Source organism: Neofelis nebulosa, chromosome 3 (assembly GCF_028018385.1).
Source record: "Neofelis nebulosa isolate mNeoNeb1 chromosome 3, mNeoNeb1.pri, whole genome shotgun sequence".
Taxonomy (NCBI): Eukaryota; Metazoa; Chordata; class Mammalia; order Carnivora; family Felidae; genus Neofelis; species Neofelis nebulosa.
This window is the reverse complement of record NC_080784.1, coordinates 82,594,224-82,613,389: the sequence shown is the minus strand read 5'-3', so window position 1 is coordinate 82,613,389 and position 19,166 is coordinate 82,594,224. Positions and strand designations below refer to the sequence as shown.

The 19,166-nt window shown below is 44.6% G+C and overlaps 1 protein-coding gene across 10 annotated transcripts in view; it reads right to left on the bottom strand.

Annotated features, from left to right (window-relative positions):
* ZNF827 (zinc finger protein 827) overlaps positions 1-11,045 on the bottom strand; it is a 176,757-nt gene extending 165,712 nt beyond the window's left edge. For 8 of the 10 annotated variants that reach the window (XR_009259272.1, XR_009259273.1, XM_058721252.1 and 5 more), the window contains exon 1: positions 10,407-11,045. Coding sequence is in view for 8 of the 10 variants with exons in the window: in XM_058721252.1 (XP_058577235.1) it covers positions 10,407-10,449 (43 nt within the window). In the remaining 2 variants the exon portion in view is untranslated. The remainder of the gene's footprint in view (positions 1-10,406) is intronic. The other 2 variants (XM_058721249.1, XM_058721248.1) reach the window with 2 other exon arrangements.
* Between the last annotated feature and the right edge of the window lie 8,121 nt (positions 11,046-19,166).

Here is a 19,166-nt window from a genome sequence, read left to right as displayed (position 1 = left end):
TTCCTGTGTAGGGCCCCAGGAAGGTTTTGAAGTCCTCAGAGACGCAGTGGGCCTCAGAAGACCAGTAGATGGTCCAGCCCTTGATACTGCAGACACAGGTGACCTCAAGCTAGTTTCTCCCTTTTCATGGCTCTGTTTCTACTTCTGTCCAACTGGTGGGAGGAGTCTTTCCTGTTTGCTTGTAGGCAGATGATATCAGTGAAAATGCTTTGTGAACAATAAGATACAACATAAATAGGAAGCGTGGGTGATCTACTATTATCCATTTTACAAGATGGTGCGAGGTAAGCCCAGAGAGGTTCAGTGACTTGCCCGAAGTCACAAAGCTAGTGAGAAACCCCGGTGACCGTAGGGGGACAGTGGACAGAGAAGACTGGAGTCCTTGTCTCCTGCCTAGTGCAGGTTCCTCCCTGAGCCTCTCTCTGACTTCAACCTGGAGGAGTGAAGTCAATTACTCAGGTCCATGAGCTATTTCCAGGGTTTTAAAAGTCAAACAAATTATTGTTAATAAGCTGCTAGGCTCAACATGTCTTTATTTTTGGCTGAAATGGCATCCACCCAGAGTGGGAGTTCTGGTAAGTTCAACACTGGTTATCCATTCAAATCGGCCAGAGAACTTTTTAAGAATGTCCATGCCCAGGTTCCATTCTGAGCCATCAAATTTAAATTGCTGGGGGTGTTTGCAACTTTTTAATCTCCCAGGTGATTCCAACATGCACCCGTGTTGAGAACCACGGTGTTGGCTAATGGTGATCAGAAACTTAGAGGCAGCAGTAGTTGTCTTTGACTGATTACACAGCACAGTTAGAGCCATCTTACTGGGATCCTTAGTTGAAATGAATTTACACCTTGTGTCTATTAACATGGCCAGTATGTATCGTGCATATACTCTGTGCCAGACACGAATCTAAATACCAACTTGTGTGAACTCAGTTCCCATAGGACCTACAATGTTCCCCCATTTTACAGATGTGGAAACAGGCAGAGACTGCAGTAACTGCCAAGGTCAAGGCTAAAATGTGGTGCAGCCAGGACGGATCTCATGCTTCCCTGGGACCAAGATCTTAATCCCCACCCTATACTGCTTCTTACTACTGCCATAGAATGTGGCTTACAATACTTTAGCCTCAACAATGAATTAAAAGATCAATGGGGCGCCTGGGTGGCGCAGTCGGTTAAGCGTCCGACTTCAGCCAGGTCACGATCTCGCGGTCCGTGAGTTCGAGCCCCGCGTCAGGCTCTGGGCTGATGGCTCGGAGCCTGGAGCCTGTTTCCGATTCTGTGTCTCCCTCTTTCTCTGCCCCTCCCCCGTTCATGCTCTGTCTCTCTCTGTCCCAAAAATAAATTAAAAACGTTGAAAAAAAATTAAAAAAAAAAAAAAAAAAAAGATCACTGAATGTTGAAGAATGTAGGACGGTTTCCAATCCAAAGGCCTGCAGGGGCCGGGCAGGAATATACATGAGGGAGGTGGGCAGGTGTACATGCAGACGGGGACACGGCAGCAGAGTGGTAGGAACCGTGGCAGACTGTCGAGCACATGCCCGGGGAAGGGAGACAGCCGCCACTGACTGTAGCAGATTGCTGCCATGTGGGGAGGTGGGCCCCGTGCTGCTGGCTCTTCCAAGTTTTCAAAAGAAGCTAGAAATTTGGATTTTTATGTGAAACCACCCATTTCCAAATGCTGTCTCAAGTTTTTAAACATACTGTGTGGGGCAAAACACATCGGTAGGCCACTAGCTTGTAACCTCTGATATGATCTATCTCCCACACACAACACACACACACACACACACACACACACACATACACACACACCTGAATTCTTCATTTAAAATTAATTTAATGTGTTCTCTTGGCCTGCTTCTCTGCAACTAAAAACAACAGACCCTGACTTTCCTTCTTTGGTGCAAAATTTAAACTACCTAAATAACACATGGAAAAACCAATATAAATTTCCCCTGGGTAATTTTAATCAGTGGACTGACTGTTGAATAAATGAATAAATAAACATTTATTAAATACCTATTTTCCCATTTGAATCTCACTATAAGTCTGTGAGCATGGATTTATTGTCCTTACTTCACAGTAAAACCCAGTCATAATTCATATGATTATTACACAGTTTAGATGTAATTCAGGTCAAATCACACACACCGAACATGTTCCTACAGTAAAAGTCTAGTGTAATATTGTTCGCCTATGAAACAATATTAGTCAAGCCCTATTTTAACAGCCTTATAAAAGAATTTTACCATATCACATTATTACTCATCACTCTGATGAGAGATATGGAAAAAAAAATTTTTAAACACAGAAATCACCAAAAAGTCCTGGGTCAGAAATGCCTGTAGTCTAATCACAATCTAAGCAAATGGAAACTTATTTCATATACATAATAAGAGCTGATATTTCTTGTGTTCTTTCTATGCAGCAGGCACTAACTAGTCATGGATTTATGTGTGCATATATTACTGATATTTATCAATATCGATACTGATATTTATCAATCAAACCTTACAAGAACCCTATGATAGAGGAATTCTCATCACTATTGACAGATGAAGAAACCAAAGACAGGGAAGTTAAGTAATGTCCCTGAGGTCACACAGCAAGTCAGTGCCAGAGCTGGGTTCTGAACAGCTTGGTGCCAGAGTCTGGACACTTAACCACCATGAACTTAAAGCACGTGTATTCTGTTTTCACTTAAGTTGTACCATATACGGTAGACATAGTGAAAAGAGGACAAAGTCACATGATGTTTTCTCCCTGTCATTACAAAAAGCAACAAAAGCTTTTTCAAATATCCTGCCAGAAAACTTAAGAAACGAGCACTATAGAACATTAGAAAAATCCAGCACCCTTCCACAAGTACAGTAGCTTGTCTTGAAAGCTCAGATAAGCAGAGTGCTGCTGGTCAATCCCGTAAAAGTTCATTTTCCCCTGGTCTTCTCTGGTCCCCTTTGAAGGCCGACTTCTTCAGAGTACTCAAAACAACCCACCCTGGATCCTCTGGTCTCTCACTCCTTGCCTTTTTTTCTCCAGCCCACATTTCTAATGGGGTCTAACCACTTGTCTGACCTGTGCTGGAATTACAAGAAAGACAGAGAAAGAGAGAGAGAGAGAGAGAAAGAGAGAGATTATTTTAGGGTTTCCTTTTTCAGGCTCAAGCTTCAGAGAAGGTCCATGCATTTCTTCGTTGCTGATAGACAGAACCTGGCTGAATTTGGACTTTCTCAAAAACAGAAGCAATGAATACCTAAGCCTTAGTCACTTAAGAACTCTAGAGACAGAACTTCAGTGGTGGAGGTTGTTTTTTAATAAGAAGGGAATGGACGGCTGGAAACAATATCCTTTTTAGGCACACAGAATCTGCTGTATTTAATATAACCCTGGGTCAGTCTGTGAAAAGCAGAGTTGCTAAAGGCCACATGCTGATCTCAGACCGTGGGCGTGTATCACTGTACATTTTATAAAATTAGCTACAGTGCAGCCTCTATGTGTGTGTATACATGGCAGTGAAGCTGACTTTTATAAAATAAACAGGAATATGCACCCATGCAGCTAAAGATTAGTATCAAGCCCAAGTCTGATTTTAATTTATGAAACTACCTTGTAACTACAGCAATTCTATCCCAAAGGTGGGTCCTTGGGGAATGATGAGAGTCATCTGAGAGGCCCCCGCTTCAGCACCTAGTCATACACTATCCTCTGATATCATAAAAAATGTAATTTACAGACAGAGGACAGAAACACAGAACTTGCCCCGGAGCAGAAGAGAGAAAGCAGCTGGCAACTTCAGCCTAGCGAGTATTCCTAGCTATTTCTAGGGTCTGTACTTTGCACATTAGTTTCTTATAAAATATGACAGAAGACACTTCAGCTACCATGACCCATAAAGTATTTTGTACACTTGGCCCTCAACGGTGTGAATTACTGAGCTGCACCTAGCAAAGTAGGGAACAGAAGAGAATACATCAAAAACAGAACACAGCATCTTCATTTATAATCTCTGTCTAAAAAACGTGATTCTAGAGTATCTTAACTAAGCCAAAACACAGGAGTAATAAAAAGCTGATAGAAAAACAAACAAACAAACAAACCCCACACGTCTTACCAGAACTAGGCCTGGTCTGAATTTCTTTCTGATAAGAGAAAACTTAGAATCTATTCCTTCACCACAAAGCCCATGGTCTAGTAAAACCTTATGCTAGAAAGCCTTGAACGCCCCCAAACGTCCTATTTTTTAGGTCATACCATCATTATCTCGTTCTGCGATCAGTCTGATTAAATTATAGAAAATTACTAATACATCACTCAGAATGCAGATATCAGCTCCAGCCTGTTGTGTTTGTTTTTCCGTCCTCCTGTCCTAATGCTCCAGCGGTACTTCAAAAAAGAAGAATGGAAGAGAGACCAGCAACTCCCCACCAGGAAGGGGAAAGGATACATTAACCTACTCCCAGGACTGTGCTTTCACAGATGGCAATGCCGACCAGTCACAGAAACCAAGGGAGCCTTGTTCCACACAGTGGCCGCGTGGGCTTCACCACCACTCCTTCACACCTTGTCCTCTTTGCGTCCAAGGACACCACTCTGCATGCAAGTGACCGGGGTGAGTGACACTGGGTGAGTTTTTCTCTTTTGTCAAACCGATTCACGCTGACCCCGTCTGAACTCAAACTACCGGGATTACTAAATAAACTGGTTTACCAACCCAGCCGAGCAGCACACGATTCAACAAACCCAGTCGTCCCTACGAGAACCTCTTGACATTAATAGGACTCCTTGTATTTTAAGCCACCTTTTGACCCCCAAGAGAAGCCTGCCCGGTTGTTCCACCAACACAACACTGTCCCTTGGGTGTTTCCGCAGGCTTTGTCCACCTAATTTTATAAGCCTCGCAAGACAGAGATTTTCCACACCTCCTTTGGACCTCTCCTAATAGAGGCCATTCAAAGGCTCTAAAAACTCAACTGCGCAGCCAGCTCTGACCCTGGCCGACGGCTGTCCAATTTATACTGCTCTAGCGTGATTTATTAACACTTTGTGCTTGAGGACTTGTCAACTCACACCAGCTGTGGCATCTCCAGAGCAAGATGGCAGCACATAGATAAATTAAAAATCAATTTTTTTTACTTGAAACTATTTTGAAGCATTAGAAGGAATGTGATTTTGAACTGTCTTCCTTATTTTAACAAGAAAGTTCAGTGTACCTTACTTGCTATATCAGGAATACACGGATTTCCTTTAGGAGAACAGATGAACATTACTGCCCAGTATCAACCTAGCCTGCTGTGTGGTACTTCAGAATCATTAGCTCTGCCTGACACGAGCAGTGAAATATTTTATTGCTTCAGACTCAAAATTTTTCCCTGTGGTTCCTGTCATAGTCAGGAGGAAGTGCCTCGTCACTGAAAAAAAATAGTAAGACCAAGTAGGGGAAAGAGTTAAAACCTTCTACCCCTTCTCTTCCAATAGACATAAAAAGAGATGGAAAAATGTAAATATAAGGGCTTCTGCTGCTTTGCTGTCATTTTGCTTCCCACATTTACTAGAAAGCAAGAGATGATTTTTAAAGTTTTGTTAATGAAGAACACAATAATGTCTTGACCCACAACTGAGTAAACAATGAAAATACTAGAATAACAAAACAACTGTTCCATTAACTTTTCCTTTGTGCTCCCCCCTGGGAATAAGCATCAGGCAGATTTCCAATGATAAATATAATAGGATCTGAACTCATACATGTTCATGGGTAAGTTGAAGCTAACGAGGAAATCTTAAAAGTGCTGATGGCGCCAATGGTAAAAGGATTTACAGATGTAACAAACACAAGAGAAAGCCCTTCCTGACCATTTTCCTCCTCGGTTAGTGATCCCAAATGTAGCGATGTTTAGAAAGTGCTGAGCCCCAGGCCTGGCAAACAGTCACAGTATCACTTTCCCCCTCTTCCTCTTTCTTAGGCCGACAAACATTTTTAAGGTATGCAGTTTGGGATTCTGCTACAGATAAGCACATGGTATGGTTCAGAGGATCTCTAGGACTTTTTTTTTGAACATGGTATTGGACCCTGCTGGTGAAAAGAACTTTTATAAAAGAGCCATCAAGAGCAGCAGAATCATATTTAAACCCAAATGGTAATATTGCTCTAGGCCAAGAAATCAAGGCTTTATTTTGAGTAATAATTTTTAAAGCCACTTCTCAAAAATAGTTTAGCTTTAACACCCTTTGCTGGAGGTCACCTCCAAAAGCTAGTGCAGAACTTGTTTTTGATTTGTGGCCAGTAGAATCACCACTCAACTGTATAGGACAGGCTAATTTTTTTTTCTGCATATGTATGAGGCCCATATAACAGAAACAAAAACAAACACACACACACACACACACACACACACACACACTCTCTCTCTTACTTCTGAGGCTCAAGAGAAAATGACTATGTAGCATTTTAAATCAGAAATCTAACGCTGAGGTTAGTAGTGTCAGGTTAATGGCTCACCCATCCCCAAGGCTAATTCGGTTCTGAACAGTCCCATGGGTGTCTAGTTGAACAGAAGGAGCTAGGAAACCTTAGCAGGCCAAAGCCCAGCCTGGGGAGTTGCTGAACTCCGTGCCAGGGGCTGAGACGCACCCCAGACTCGGTATCAGATAGTACCAAGTGCTAGTCTGGATTTCCAGGACTAATCTACTTGAGGGTGGAGCTTCCAGGTTCCCTGGTGTCTGTGCTGTAGAGTGGGAGACCTTGTCAATCCACGCCATGCCTGGCTAGTAGTATATCTAATAACAGAAAAATAGGTTCTGCACATGAAGTCTATATTAGTAGCAGTGGTTGATGAGGGGGCTGAGGCAAGGGGGCGGGCCTAAGGGAAAGTAGAAAGCACTTTGAAGTTTGTATAGATTCAGTTTTCACCAATTTCTTTTTGTATTCTAATTTGTATTCTACTTCTAATTTTAAATGTGTTTACAGGTTCTCTAGATTCTTAAAGCTATATTAATAGTGTCTATTAGCCACTTCTGTGTTTGGCTTCAAAAGCAAACTTCCCCATCACATTCCCCCTCTAACGACCCTCCCCCCTAAATTATACACATCGCTCCTTTCTCTCAGGGTCAAGGTTAAAATGTGCCACTGTATAACTTCTTAAAACCCTGAGATGACTTCTATCAGTCCCAGAGTTACTATATTTTAACTCTGTACAAAAAAGTTCTCCAGGTTAAGGCAAAATCCTCCCCTCATATAAATAAACAAATAAAGAATTTAGCATTACAATGAAGTCTTAAGACTACAGTTATATTCTACATTAAATATGAATTAACACTAATTTTATCAAAGTCAATATTTATTATATCTCCCCACCACTGCAAGTTTCTTTAAGACTCACTCAGCACTTAGGAAGCCTTGGGTTACAGTGTCTGAATTGCAAAATACACCATTTGCCCAGAAATTCCTTAGTCCGAATGCAAATTGCTTACAAAACATGTGTAAACCATGCTTAGAACAGGCAGCACACATCCACAAAAAGGTAAGTGGAAAAGCTTTGCAAATTAGGCTTCCCTTTAAAAACTAAAGGGACATTTACGGTGTTTCCAAAAAGGTAATTGCTTCTTACTTCACTAAAAGTGGCTTTATGTGACTAGAAGGAGTTGATTTTTTTGTTTGTTTGTTTGTTTTAAGTTGAGTGGATAACCGTATTCAATTAGAGAACAGGGTGGGAGAGTCCACTCTTAAAATATAACTTAATCACCAGGCACCAGCAAGCAGGAGAGGCCCACCAGGCATACGAGCTAAAATGGAGCCTGAATTTCCTCTCAGACGGAGAGGGTAGTCGCACGAGGTCAGGGTCAAGGTCACCAGCAGGGCAGGCTGCAGCTGCCCGAATGCGCTACACACAACGGGAGGGAAGGCGTTCCATCTCCGTCAGAGCCGAAAACAGATAAATCCCTTCTCCTCTCCTACCCTCCCTCTAACCCCGCCAACATTTTTTTTTTTTTTAAGCAGGGGGGAGAAGAGAAGAAAGGAAAATGACCAAATAACCTCACCGTCCTGGTTTTCGCACACAAGCTCATCAGCTCCCAAAGTTGCCATCTAAGGGCAAGTTCGCAGAGAACACTGAAGCCCATTTTGTCCGAGCAGGGCAAGCCTCCCCCGACCCCCCCCCCCCCCCAGGATTCCTGCCTCCTCTCCCTCCCCCGCCACACGCCCCCGAAAAGAGCTGGGAACTGGCCGACCGGCCATGTGCACGCACACACTCTTCCACCAACTGCTGCGAGTTTTCTGTGAATCGCAGCGCGGAGCCTCCCAACTCGCCCTCCCCGACTCCGCCGCCTTCTCTTCCCTCGCGCAAAATTTCCCTACACACGCAGCCGCCTGCGAGTGATTTTATGTGCATATATATTACATATGTGATATTATCCTCAGAACCTCTAGCGGGCAGGCGAAGAAAGGACTGCACAGGGGCATTTTTTTTTTTTTTTTTTTTTAAAGGAAGGGGAAAAAAGCACAACCCAAGCCCTGTGCGTCGACTCCGGCGTACCGGGAAGGGGAAAGAAAGAGGAATGTTTGCGGAGCGGGCTGCCTGCAAGTGCCCTTGCTCGCCACTCCGGCCGCGGCCCGGGTGACACGGAGCGGCGGGGGCGCTCGGCCCGAGCAGCCCGCGCCCCCTGCCCGTCCCCCCGGGCAGGCACCGCCGCGGATATTTCGCGAGGGGGAGATCGATCGAGCTGCCTGTCTGCAGCGGAAACGCACAAGCTCACACACAACCCGAGCCCGAGACACCATAACCTTAACCCTTCCCCCACCCTCCGTGAACTTCAGGTGACCGACCACGTCGGCCTGACACCCAGGCGGGCGGGCGCTCCGGCTCCGCTCCCGCCCCCAGCCCGGGTTTTGCAGGATCGGGCTCCAAGCAGCGCCAAACCGCCGGGAGAGGGGAGCAGTGCGGGGGGAGAGAGAAGAAATTGACCCTCGGTCTCCCCCGACCCCTCCCTCCGGCGCCTCCGGCGTCCCCTCCTCCCAGTCACCCCGCCCCACGCCTTCTCCCCTGCCCCCTCCTCCCTGCATTCAAGGAGCCGGGCGGCCCCGGGGGATATTTTTAGTTGCTTCTTTCTCCTTCACTTTTAGCTTTAGCAGCATCTCGGAACACTCAAAGCGGAGAAAGATTGGGGTGGGGGGGGGGCGGGAGCTGGAGAGGGAGTGGGGGAAAAGTTAAGAGTCTAGCAAAGAAAAGCCGGAGGGAGGGCGGAGAGGGACCGGGGGCGCGGGTGGAGGAGGGGAAGGGGACCGGGCCGTGCCGGCGGGTCTGTGTCTCCAGTTGGTGTGTGTGGCTGCAGCCGGGGAGGGTTGTGATGCACTTTAGTCCTGGACTCTGCTCAGGCTCGCCGGGGAGGGGGGTCTGAGAGCCCGAGTCTCGCCTGGCTCCGTCTGCTCCGACTGACCCCGCATTTTATTGCGGCCAGGAGCCCTGCTCCTCCCTCCCCTCGGCTCTGCAGGGACCTCGCGCGCCGCGAGCCGCCCTGCCTCCTGCCTCCGCCTCGGCGCAGCTCCCGCACCCCACATCCGCCCGCCGCTGCCCGGCCTCGCCCCCCGCCCGGCCGCCCCGCGCCCCCCGCGCCCCGGCGCGCCCCCTCGCCCCGGCGCCGCGGGAGCAGCGGCCCGGCGGCGCGTGTGTACCGGTGTGTTTGTGTGCGGTGCCCCCACACCCTCCCCAGCCGCTCCCGCCTCGCCCGCCCCCGACTCCCCTCCTCCGCCGCCGCCTCCTCCACCTCCGCCTCCTCCTGCTCCTGCCGCCGCCGCCGCCGCCGGCGGCTCCGGGGCCGACCAACCCCGGCGCAACCTTTAGCCAGAGACGGACCTCTCCCTGGATCCTGTAGCCGGCGGGCGGCCGCGCGCCCTCGCCCCGACACCCCCAAACGCCATGTCACGGCCCCCAGCCCTCCGCACGCCCCGACCCCCGCACCCTCAGGCACTGGGATCCACAAGGATTTTTTTTTTTTTTTTAAAGATTCCAACCTCTCCCACCCCCCCCCCGATTAAAAAAAATAAAAAAACCCGGCATCCACACTACTCCCCTCCTCCCGTCTCTTGCCCCCTCCCCCCAGCAACCCGGAGTGAGGAGGAGGAGGGGGAGGGGAAAGGAAAAAAAGCCCGATCTCAAGGAAAAAAAGAGGGGGGGGGGGTGAGAGAAAGAAAGAAAAAGAGAGAGAGAATAGAAAGGGCACGGGGCTGATCATCACCAACATGGCTGCCTCAGCATAGACCTAAACGAGGAGTAACCCGGGCTGTGTCTTTGTCAGTTTCACCTCTGTAACCCTAAACTAATGCAGAAAACAACGGAGGAGGCTGCGGAGGGGAAAGAGGAGAGGGAGGGCGAGAAAATGGCACGAGAGGAGGTGGAGAAGGGATGACTTACGTGAGGGAAGGCGCTTGGGCTGCTCCTGCTTCCTCCTGGGCATTTTCCCCCTTTTCTCACATTCTCCTCCTTGGTTAATGTGAGATCAAATAAACCCCCGTGGGGGCAGAGAGGCAGACACTGGCAGGAGCGGGGAGGTAGTTGGGGGGCGGGCGGGCGGGCAGGGGGAAACCCCTTCTCTCCGGTGTGTGCAATGGGCTGAAGCTGGTTTCCTGGAGCCAGATGAGGGGTTCTCTTCTTTTCTTTCCTTTCTTTTTTTTCCTTTTTTTTTTTTTTTTTAATTTTTTGGTCGTGCACCTGGCTTGTCCCCGAGCGTAATATTCTTCAATGGAAACGGATCTAATAGGTGTGAGTGTGTGTGTGTCCTATGCTCGCGTGTGTGATGGGAGGTATAAATAAATGAGTGCCGGTGCGGCGGTGTCTATGGCCGCGCTCTGTGTCTCCGAGCCCCTAACACTAATGTCGGGATCAAAGGGCAGCGGCGGCGGCAGCACAGCTCACAGCTCGCTCTCTTGCTCTCTCTCTCTCTTTCTCGCTCTCTCTCTCCTCTCGCGCTCTCTCTCTCTCTCTCTCTCTGTCACACACACACTCACACATACACAGAGGCACAGACTGAGGGAAAGAGCGAGAGCTAGACACACACACACACACACACACACACACACACACACACACACGCAGAGCAAAGAGGAAGGTGCCCTAAGGCTCCCAGGGCGGACTCAGCCTGGGATTTGCAACCGCTCCGTCTGGAAAGAATGGGGGGCGCGCGTGCGGGGGTGGGATGGAGTTCTTCGAATTTATCCCGCTATTCGCCAAATCTAGGGGGAAAAAAGTTTTCCCCACTCTTTAAACAACGATTAGTTCATTATTCTTGCTGGTTTTTTTTTTTTTTTAAGAAAAGAAAATAGATTTTTCTCTTAACTTTCTTTTGTTTATTAAACTACATTTTGTTCTGTATAAAATTCTTCAGGGTTTTTCACTGCAAGAATTACTCTTCTCACCCCATCACCTTAAGTTTGTGGAGGTTACGGTTTCCCACACATTCTTCCAAAAAACATTCCAATAAAAATAATTTTAAAAAAAATTAAAAGATAACATATGGTGAAATCGATAATGAAGTTGATGGAATAAATGCCCAGTTTGGGAGTGTTTAGTGGAGTTAAAACTGAAAAACGCTGCCTACATGAGAATTACATCCCCTTGACAAAGGGGGAAAAATAAGATTCGGTCACCCCCATGGTTGTTTTAACAGCTACATGATACTCCTACAGTGCACAAAGCAAGCTTGACTTCTGAAATTTACTTTTTTTTTTTCCTGCTGCTGTAATGCAGGTATATGAAGCTTACCCTGAAGCGATTCTAGTTTGCATTATGAACCCAAATATAGCAGTTTTCATCAACTGATATGTACTTTCATTACTTTACAAATCACACATCTTTCTTCAAAGAGAGACATAAAGAGGAAAAACAGAAAAGGATGGGTCTCACTCTAGCACAAAAGATACTTGGTGAAAGAGGACTGTTCTCTTTGTGACTTGCAGTCATTTGGATAAAAGTTCACTCAGAGGTTGTTAATGATTTAAACTCCAAAACCTGCTACTATAATTGAAGTAAAAATGGTCTGAAGAAGAGTTGTTTCATAAAACTCTCTTTGTAAGAGGAAACTTTGAACTTAGCAGAATACATTATATGTCATGAGTCAGATGTAGCTAAAAAATAAAAAGGTGAATTATTTAACTACATCTTCCCTTTTTAGCTTTTTAAAAACTCTGACTCATCATCTTATTATGTTAAATATTTTCTTACCAATTTTAAAATAGACTTTTTCATCAAAGAAGGTGGAGGCATGGTGAAGATACAGAACGTTAAAATGACACTCTGTAAGCTTACTTGGATATCTAATGCCTCTTTGAGGTTCTAGCTTAATTCTCACAACTTGAGTGGTGTTAACAGCCACGGTGGATAAACCCCTACGCTCTCCATAAAAATAACAATAAGCCTTTATATTGCATACTTTTATTAGAGAAGCTTAAAGAGTGTTGTATCTTCCATAAGATGTTTTCATTGGTAATGAAATCTCAGGATGAAACCCTCCTTGCCAACTACCGGAAAGATCTGGCTTCCGTGTGTGACAAGTAACGCTATCCGAAACAGGTTTTGAAACACCTGCTTGAATTCAATCTAAAACCAAAACAGAGCAGTCAAGGTTAAAATGGAGCAGCATCCTTAAACCAGTTCTTCCCTGTGTGTTGACTTAAGTAAACTGGTGATCTGAGTTTCCCTGTGTCACAACTTGAAATGGAACGATCTTCCAACTCAGATAGAACTCAGCTTGCCATGACTTGAGTATTGTCAGTAGCATTGGACTCGAAATTAATATGTGAATGATAAGTCAGAGCCCGTTCATTCCAAATAGACTCATTGCCCGGAGTATGCAGGCTCTTTAAACCTAACACGGAGTAAACAGAACTGTCACGACACTCCACCACTCCACCCTCGGAACTTTTGGCTAGGATATGAAGGACCACTATGAAGGAAGTAAGAACTCTGCATCTATGCACCACCACTGTTTTCCTGAATTGTTGCGAGTCTTTACAATGCTCAGTACGCCATAATTGAACACATACTTCAGTCCTTTCCTCAAAGTAGAGTACATTTCCTGCAACCTTTTACAGGCATGCAGGCAAATACTGTCAACTTTTAATTATATAGGTATTCTATCAACAGCCCAAAGCATTTTTAATTGAGTGTATTCATACCTCTACTACTTTCCAAAAATTATTTGAAGTAGTACACAACAATAGAAAATGGAGATAAGGGCACAACAATTTCTGTTTAAATCTCAGCTTGGAATCTGTCTGCTGCAAAGCACTCTACGAGGGCACCGCATCTCACCCGCAATGGCTATATGTTCAGAGAACACAAACTAAGTTTAATGGTAGACTAACCTAAAATATTAGGATAATAAGTAGTTGGAGATTGCTACAACAGATTTCAAAATCAAATGAACAAATGATTTTATGTATGTGTGCCTTTTGGATGCACGTACTCATGAGCCATTAGCTTGGATTATTGTTGACCATAGTCATTACATTGGAATATTCTATTTGCTTCACCCCCACAGTCCAAGCTTTTAAAGAATATTTTATCTTAATAATTATAGTACTCTCTCCACCCCCATCTCCATCACCTCTCAAATGTGAGATTAGAATAGATTTTCTCAAAATTGTGCATTTTAAGATGTTTCATAAATGCTCACTCTCCCAGGAGTAAATTCTATCCTAGCCCCAAGTATTGCTAAAGTGGGTAGACAGAGGGAGCACTTCCCCTGGAATGGTGTGTGGTCTCTAGAGGGGTCCTTGAGGTCAAAACTATTTTCATAATAATACCAAGATGTTATTTGCCCTTTTATCTGTGTTCATATTTACACTGATGATGCCAAAGCAATGGGAATAAAGTGCCAGGACCCTAGCAGCTCGAATCAAGGCAACAGCACCAAAATGTGTTAGTAGTCATTCTCTTCTTCACCACTGTGCACTTGGGGAGTGGGGGGCTTGGGGGGGGGGAAGATTCATTTAAAAGTGTCCTTGATGGAACAGTAAAATTTACTAATTGTGTTAAATATCAACCCTTTAAAGTCTTTGTGACAAAATAGTAGATAACGTGTAAAATTCCTCGGCTGCATACTGCAGTGCATCAGTGTCTCCAGGAAAATCATTTGTGGGATGGTTTGATATTGCTGCTTTTTTCGTGGAATACTGATAAGGGGCTCCTGGGTGGCTCAGTTGGTTGAGCGTCAGACTCTTGATTTTGGCTCAGGTCACGATCCCAGTGTTGTGGGATCAAGCCCTGCCTCATGCTCTGTGCTGAGCATGGAACCTGCTTAGGGTTTTTTTTCTCTCTCTCCCTCTGTGCCTTTCCCCTGCTTGTGTGCTCTCTGTCTCTCTTTCTCTAAAAATAACAATAATAAATAAATAAGTAAAATAATGATAATAATAGTAAAGAATGACTGAAAGACAAACTGTGGTTATGCAGAGTTTGATATTTCTCAAAAACTGAATTAAATGAATCTGAAACTTCAAGGAACACAATGCATGGTATTTTTTGGCAATGATAATATTTGTACTTATAAGTGAAAATTATAATTTTAGGGGTGCCTGGGTGGCTCAGTCGGTTAAGCGGCCGACTTCGGCTCAGGTCATGATCTCGCAGTCGTGAGTTCGAGCCCCGCGTCGGGCTCTGTGCTGACAGCTCAGAGCCTGGAGCCTGTTTCAGATTCTGTGTCTCCCTCTCTCTGACCCTCCCCCATTCATGCTCTGTCTCTCTCTGTCTCAAAAATAAATAAACGTTAAAAAAAAATTTAGAAAATTAGAATTTTAGATAACTTGTGTCCATCACTGTGAGTTTAACAGCTTCCTAATACAGATTTTTCTGATGAGATCCATGGTGACATTAATGAATATGACTTTTTTATATTGTGTAAACATTTTGGAGGAACTGCATAACTCAGTGAACCAATGTTTCCCAAATGACCAATACATGACGATACAAAATCATAATGTAAATAGCCATTCAAAGTACAAGGTAGACCAATGGATTTTAGTGTAAAAGTATAAAAAGTTCATTGATACGGTTCCAGAAACCACATGTAAGTAATTTTTAAGAAATTACCGCTCACAAAGTTTTGATGTAATGTCAAAGAAGAATGTCCATAATTATCTGAAAAGGTTACTAAAATACTCCTCCCTTCTGGGGTACCTGGATGACTCAGTGGGTTAAGCATCCCACTCTTGATTTCGGCTCAGGTCATGATTTCACAGTTTGTGAGATCAAGCCCTGCATCAGGCTCTGCACTGACAGTGAGGAGGAGTCTGCTTGAGATTCTCTCTCTCCCTCTCTCTCTGTCCCTCCCCTGCTCATGCTCTCTATCTCTCTAAATAAATAAAAATAAATAAATCTTTAAAAAATACTCCTCCCTTTCTCCAACTACATATCAGTATGAAGCTTGTTTTTCTTCATGTACATCTTTAACCAAAGCAACATATCACAACAGATTGAAAGCAGAAGCAGAGATGAGAATACAGCTCTCTCGACCAAACCAGACACTGCAGAGATTTGCAGAAACATAAAACAATGCTACTCTTCTCACTGAAATTTGATTTTGAAAAATGTAGTTATTTTTCATAAATATGTGTTACCTTTTATTGAGTTTATCATTGGTATTATATGTTAATTAATAAGTAAATATTTTCTAAAGTTTGCAGTTTTGATGCATAATATAATAAACATCAATAGGCGTAACCTGTGTCTTCTTTGGGGCCCTCGATAACTTCTAAGAGTATAAAGGAGTCCTGATTCCGAAATGGTTGAGAACCACTGCCTTAGAACTTAAGATGCAGTGAAAGAACTTCTCTGGGTGTTTTAAGAGAGGCCTGGGGATCTGATTGTAAATATGTTTCAGCTTCTCATAAAATGAAGCAGACTTAGCTTTAGGAGCTGAGCGTTGGTTATGCGTTCCCTAAGACTGGCTCCTCTGATAGGATCCCTTATGCGACACAGAGAGGATCTATGAGACTGGGTTCTCCAGAGAAACAGAATCAATATGATATATATAAATATTTACAAGAGGAGACTTATTATAGGAATTGGTTCACATGTTTATGGAGGCTAAGAAGTCCCATGATCTGCTCTTTGCAAGACGGAAAACCAGGAAAGCCAGTGGTGTAATTCAGCCCAAGCCCAAAATGCTAAGAACCATAGGACCTGTGTCTAAGGGGGAGAGAAGACGGATGTCCCAGTTCAATCAGAGAGAGTGAATTTGCTCTTCTTCTGACTTTGTTCTAATCAGGCCCTCAACAATTAGATAATGTCCACCCTCATTTGTGAGGGCGATCTTTACTTAGCCTACTGATTCAAACGGTAATCTCTTGAAAAAACCCTCACAGACACACCCAGGAATAATGTTTTACCAGCTATCTGGGCATCCCTTAGCCCAGTCTAGTTGACACATAAAGTCAACCATCACAGAGGAGAAGTAGGTGTTCAGCAAGTCCTGCTGGAAATGCCCAGCCATGTGGAGGAGCTGGTTATTCTGAACACAGGGTCCAAGCCTCTTCTGGTCTCAGGCCCCTTTAAGAAAGTGAAACCACTCAGGGTCTCTCTCTCTTTCCCAGGGCCTGAGCTATCTGCCTCTGTACACTCTTTACCCCCAAAACGCTCCACATCTGACATTTTAAATAATTAGTGCCTGTCCCAAAGCAGAGAAATGGGTCTGGCGTCTCTCCTGGCCTGGACCTCACGTGTTGTAAATCAGTATCCGGTGACGATGACCAGCCATCATTTATAGAGAGAGAGGCTTTTGCTGTAATCTGTACATGTGTTCTTAGGAGGCCGGGGCCTGGCTGGGATCAGCAAGTTTTGCCACAATTTGGATAAACCATGCTTTCAAAAGCATATGACCTGACAGAGAACCAGGCACAGGAAACACTTCCGAGCATTTTGGGTGTATTTCGTCCAAATTCCTGTGCTTGGGATCTTTCCCTTAAATATCTTACCAATTGTTTTTCAACTCTGCACCCCCTCGAAGTCCAAGTCATGCTTAGATTAGGTAAATTCCTGATCTCTGTAATCTATGTTTCCTTCACCTGGTCCATCCTGTCAGCTCTAATGATTGGGTCACTCAGTCCTTCCTTATTCATTCCAAACTTGAATCCCAACTGGAACTAAAGCTCTTGTCTCCAAACCCCTATTTGCCAGGTTTCTTAGCATCTCTATCGACTCAGCTTCCCTGGGCCTTTTTTTTTTTTATCTACATGGATGAAAACCCCCCTAAGCAGCTGCTCCCCACTTTCATGCATTTTTCCAACTGATTTGTCTGGTCGCTTAATGTACTTCTTTCCTGCCTGACCCAGTCACCTTCTGACCTGCTTCAAATCATACTGCTGTCTCCTTGCAAGTTCCCTCGTGCATTGTGGCTTTGCTCCCAGCCCCTCTCTCTGGCTGCAATCAGCCCTGATTCAGTTTCCCTACAATTTCTATCTTTCCCTTTGTCAATTCTCTTCCCCATCCCCTTTACCCACTATGGGGCGGCCACTGGGCCATCTTGGCAAAGTTGTTCACCCAACCCACATGTCAAGCAACTTTTGACCACAGCAGTATGTGGCATAAGGCCTTAGGAAAAACAAAAGGCATAACTATAACACAACAAGTATTATGATTTTTGGTGACCAGCAAATAAATGGGAGCAGAAGCCGATCAAAAAGTTTCCTGCGGGTTTCCCTTATATACTCTTTCCTCCATGATTCCCATCTCTGCCATCTGTAGTCATGCCAGTCTGCCTCCATCCATTTTTTGCCAGATTTTATGTGGTTTGATACCTCATGGAAGATAAGGCCAAGTTACCTTAAGCTCCAAATGCATCTTTTCAGTGGTTGAGGGGTTGGCTATGCCTTTTTATTGGATTAAAAGTCCTTTCATATACAACAGCACATGATTATCCCATGCGAGTTAGCTAACATGCTCCCTCTCTTCCATCATTTGCTCACGTATTTTAATATTTTTAATAAGGAGAGAAAATTAGAGCTCCAAATTAAAATCACAGAACTTTATGGCCAAAAGGTGTCTAGCAGATCACATGGTGTAGCCCTAGTATTTCACAGATGAGGAACTGGAGGGACTGAACCGTTGGATGATGCTTCTGGCTGGGTTTCCACTAGTGACTGTTTGCTCTTTCAGTAAATTAGACTCAAACATAGGATAATGTAAAAACATATTTATGCATCCTAGTGGATTTAAGCCAACCAATTTTGCAAACCAGGACTTAGAAGCATTTGATATAACAACATAAAAAGTTAGGGAATTTCAATATTGTACATGGTAAATTCAGCATAGGTTTGATATTACTTAACTAATTTTTGGAAGGTTCTTTTAAATGTGAACAAAGGGCGGCTAGGGGGGCTAGAAAGAAAGGTTTAAAAGTTACCCCTCAAAATTCACAAACCATAGACATAAAGTCTGTTGGAAATGTAGACAGTATTTTTTTAAATTTATGTATTTATTTTGAGAGAGACAGAGGACAGAGAGTGCACACTGGTGGGGGAGGGGCAGAAAGAGAGGGAGAGACAGGAGGTCTCAAGCAGGCTCCGCACTGTCAGTGTTCAGCCGACATGGGGCTCCAATCCACAAACCATAAGATCATGACCTGAGCTGAAACCAAGAGTCAGATGCTCAACCAACTGAGCCACCCAGGTACCCCAAGAGTATAAATATTATTGATTAAAAACTGGAAACCCCTTTTTAAAAAAAAGCAAGGGAGAAGAGGTGCTATATCTTTTGAGCAGAAACATTGCAGACATTTCAAAATAAAATGTTTATACCTTCGTGAAAAGAGTGTTTTAAGAAGCCCAACTTCTGATCTGTTCCAGTGTTAGCCAGCGGTGCCTTGGCCAATTGTCTTACAAAAGTCTTCCGGTGGAGTTCATAGGTACCTTGAAAGAATGCCAATGTTTCCGTTCAAATCTATTACGCTTAAAGCACAAACCATGGGTCACCCAACCCCGTTCCCTGACAGCAGGTCAGCAGGGTTGTTTTCACGTTGGGCACTCTTTAACAACAGCTGCTCCCGAAACCTCATCCTTCTCCCATGTTACGTTCAGGATGACGTACCTGAGGGGCAATGGGGAAAAATGGAGCTTTGTGAAAAGTTCAGGACAAAAGGTGATACCTACAAGCTGCTCAAAACAACAGGAAGGAACAGAATGG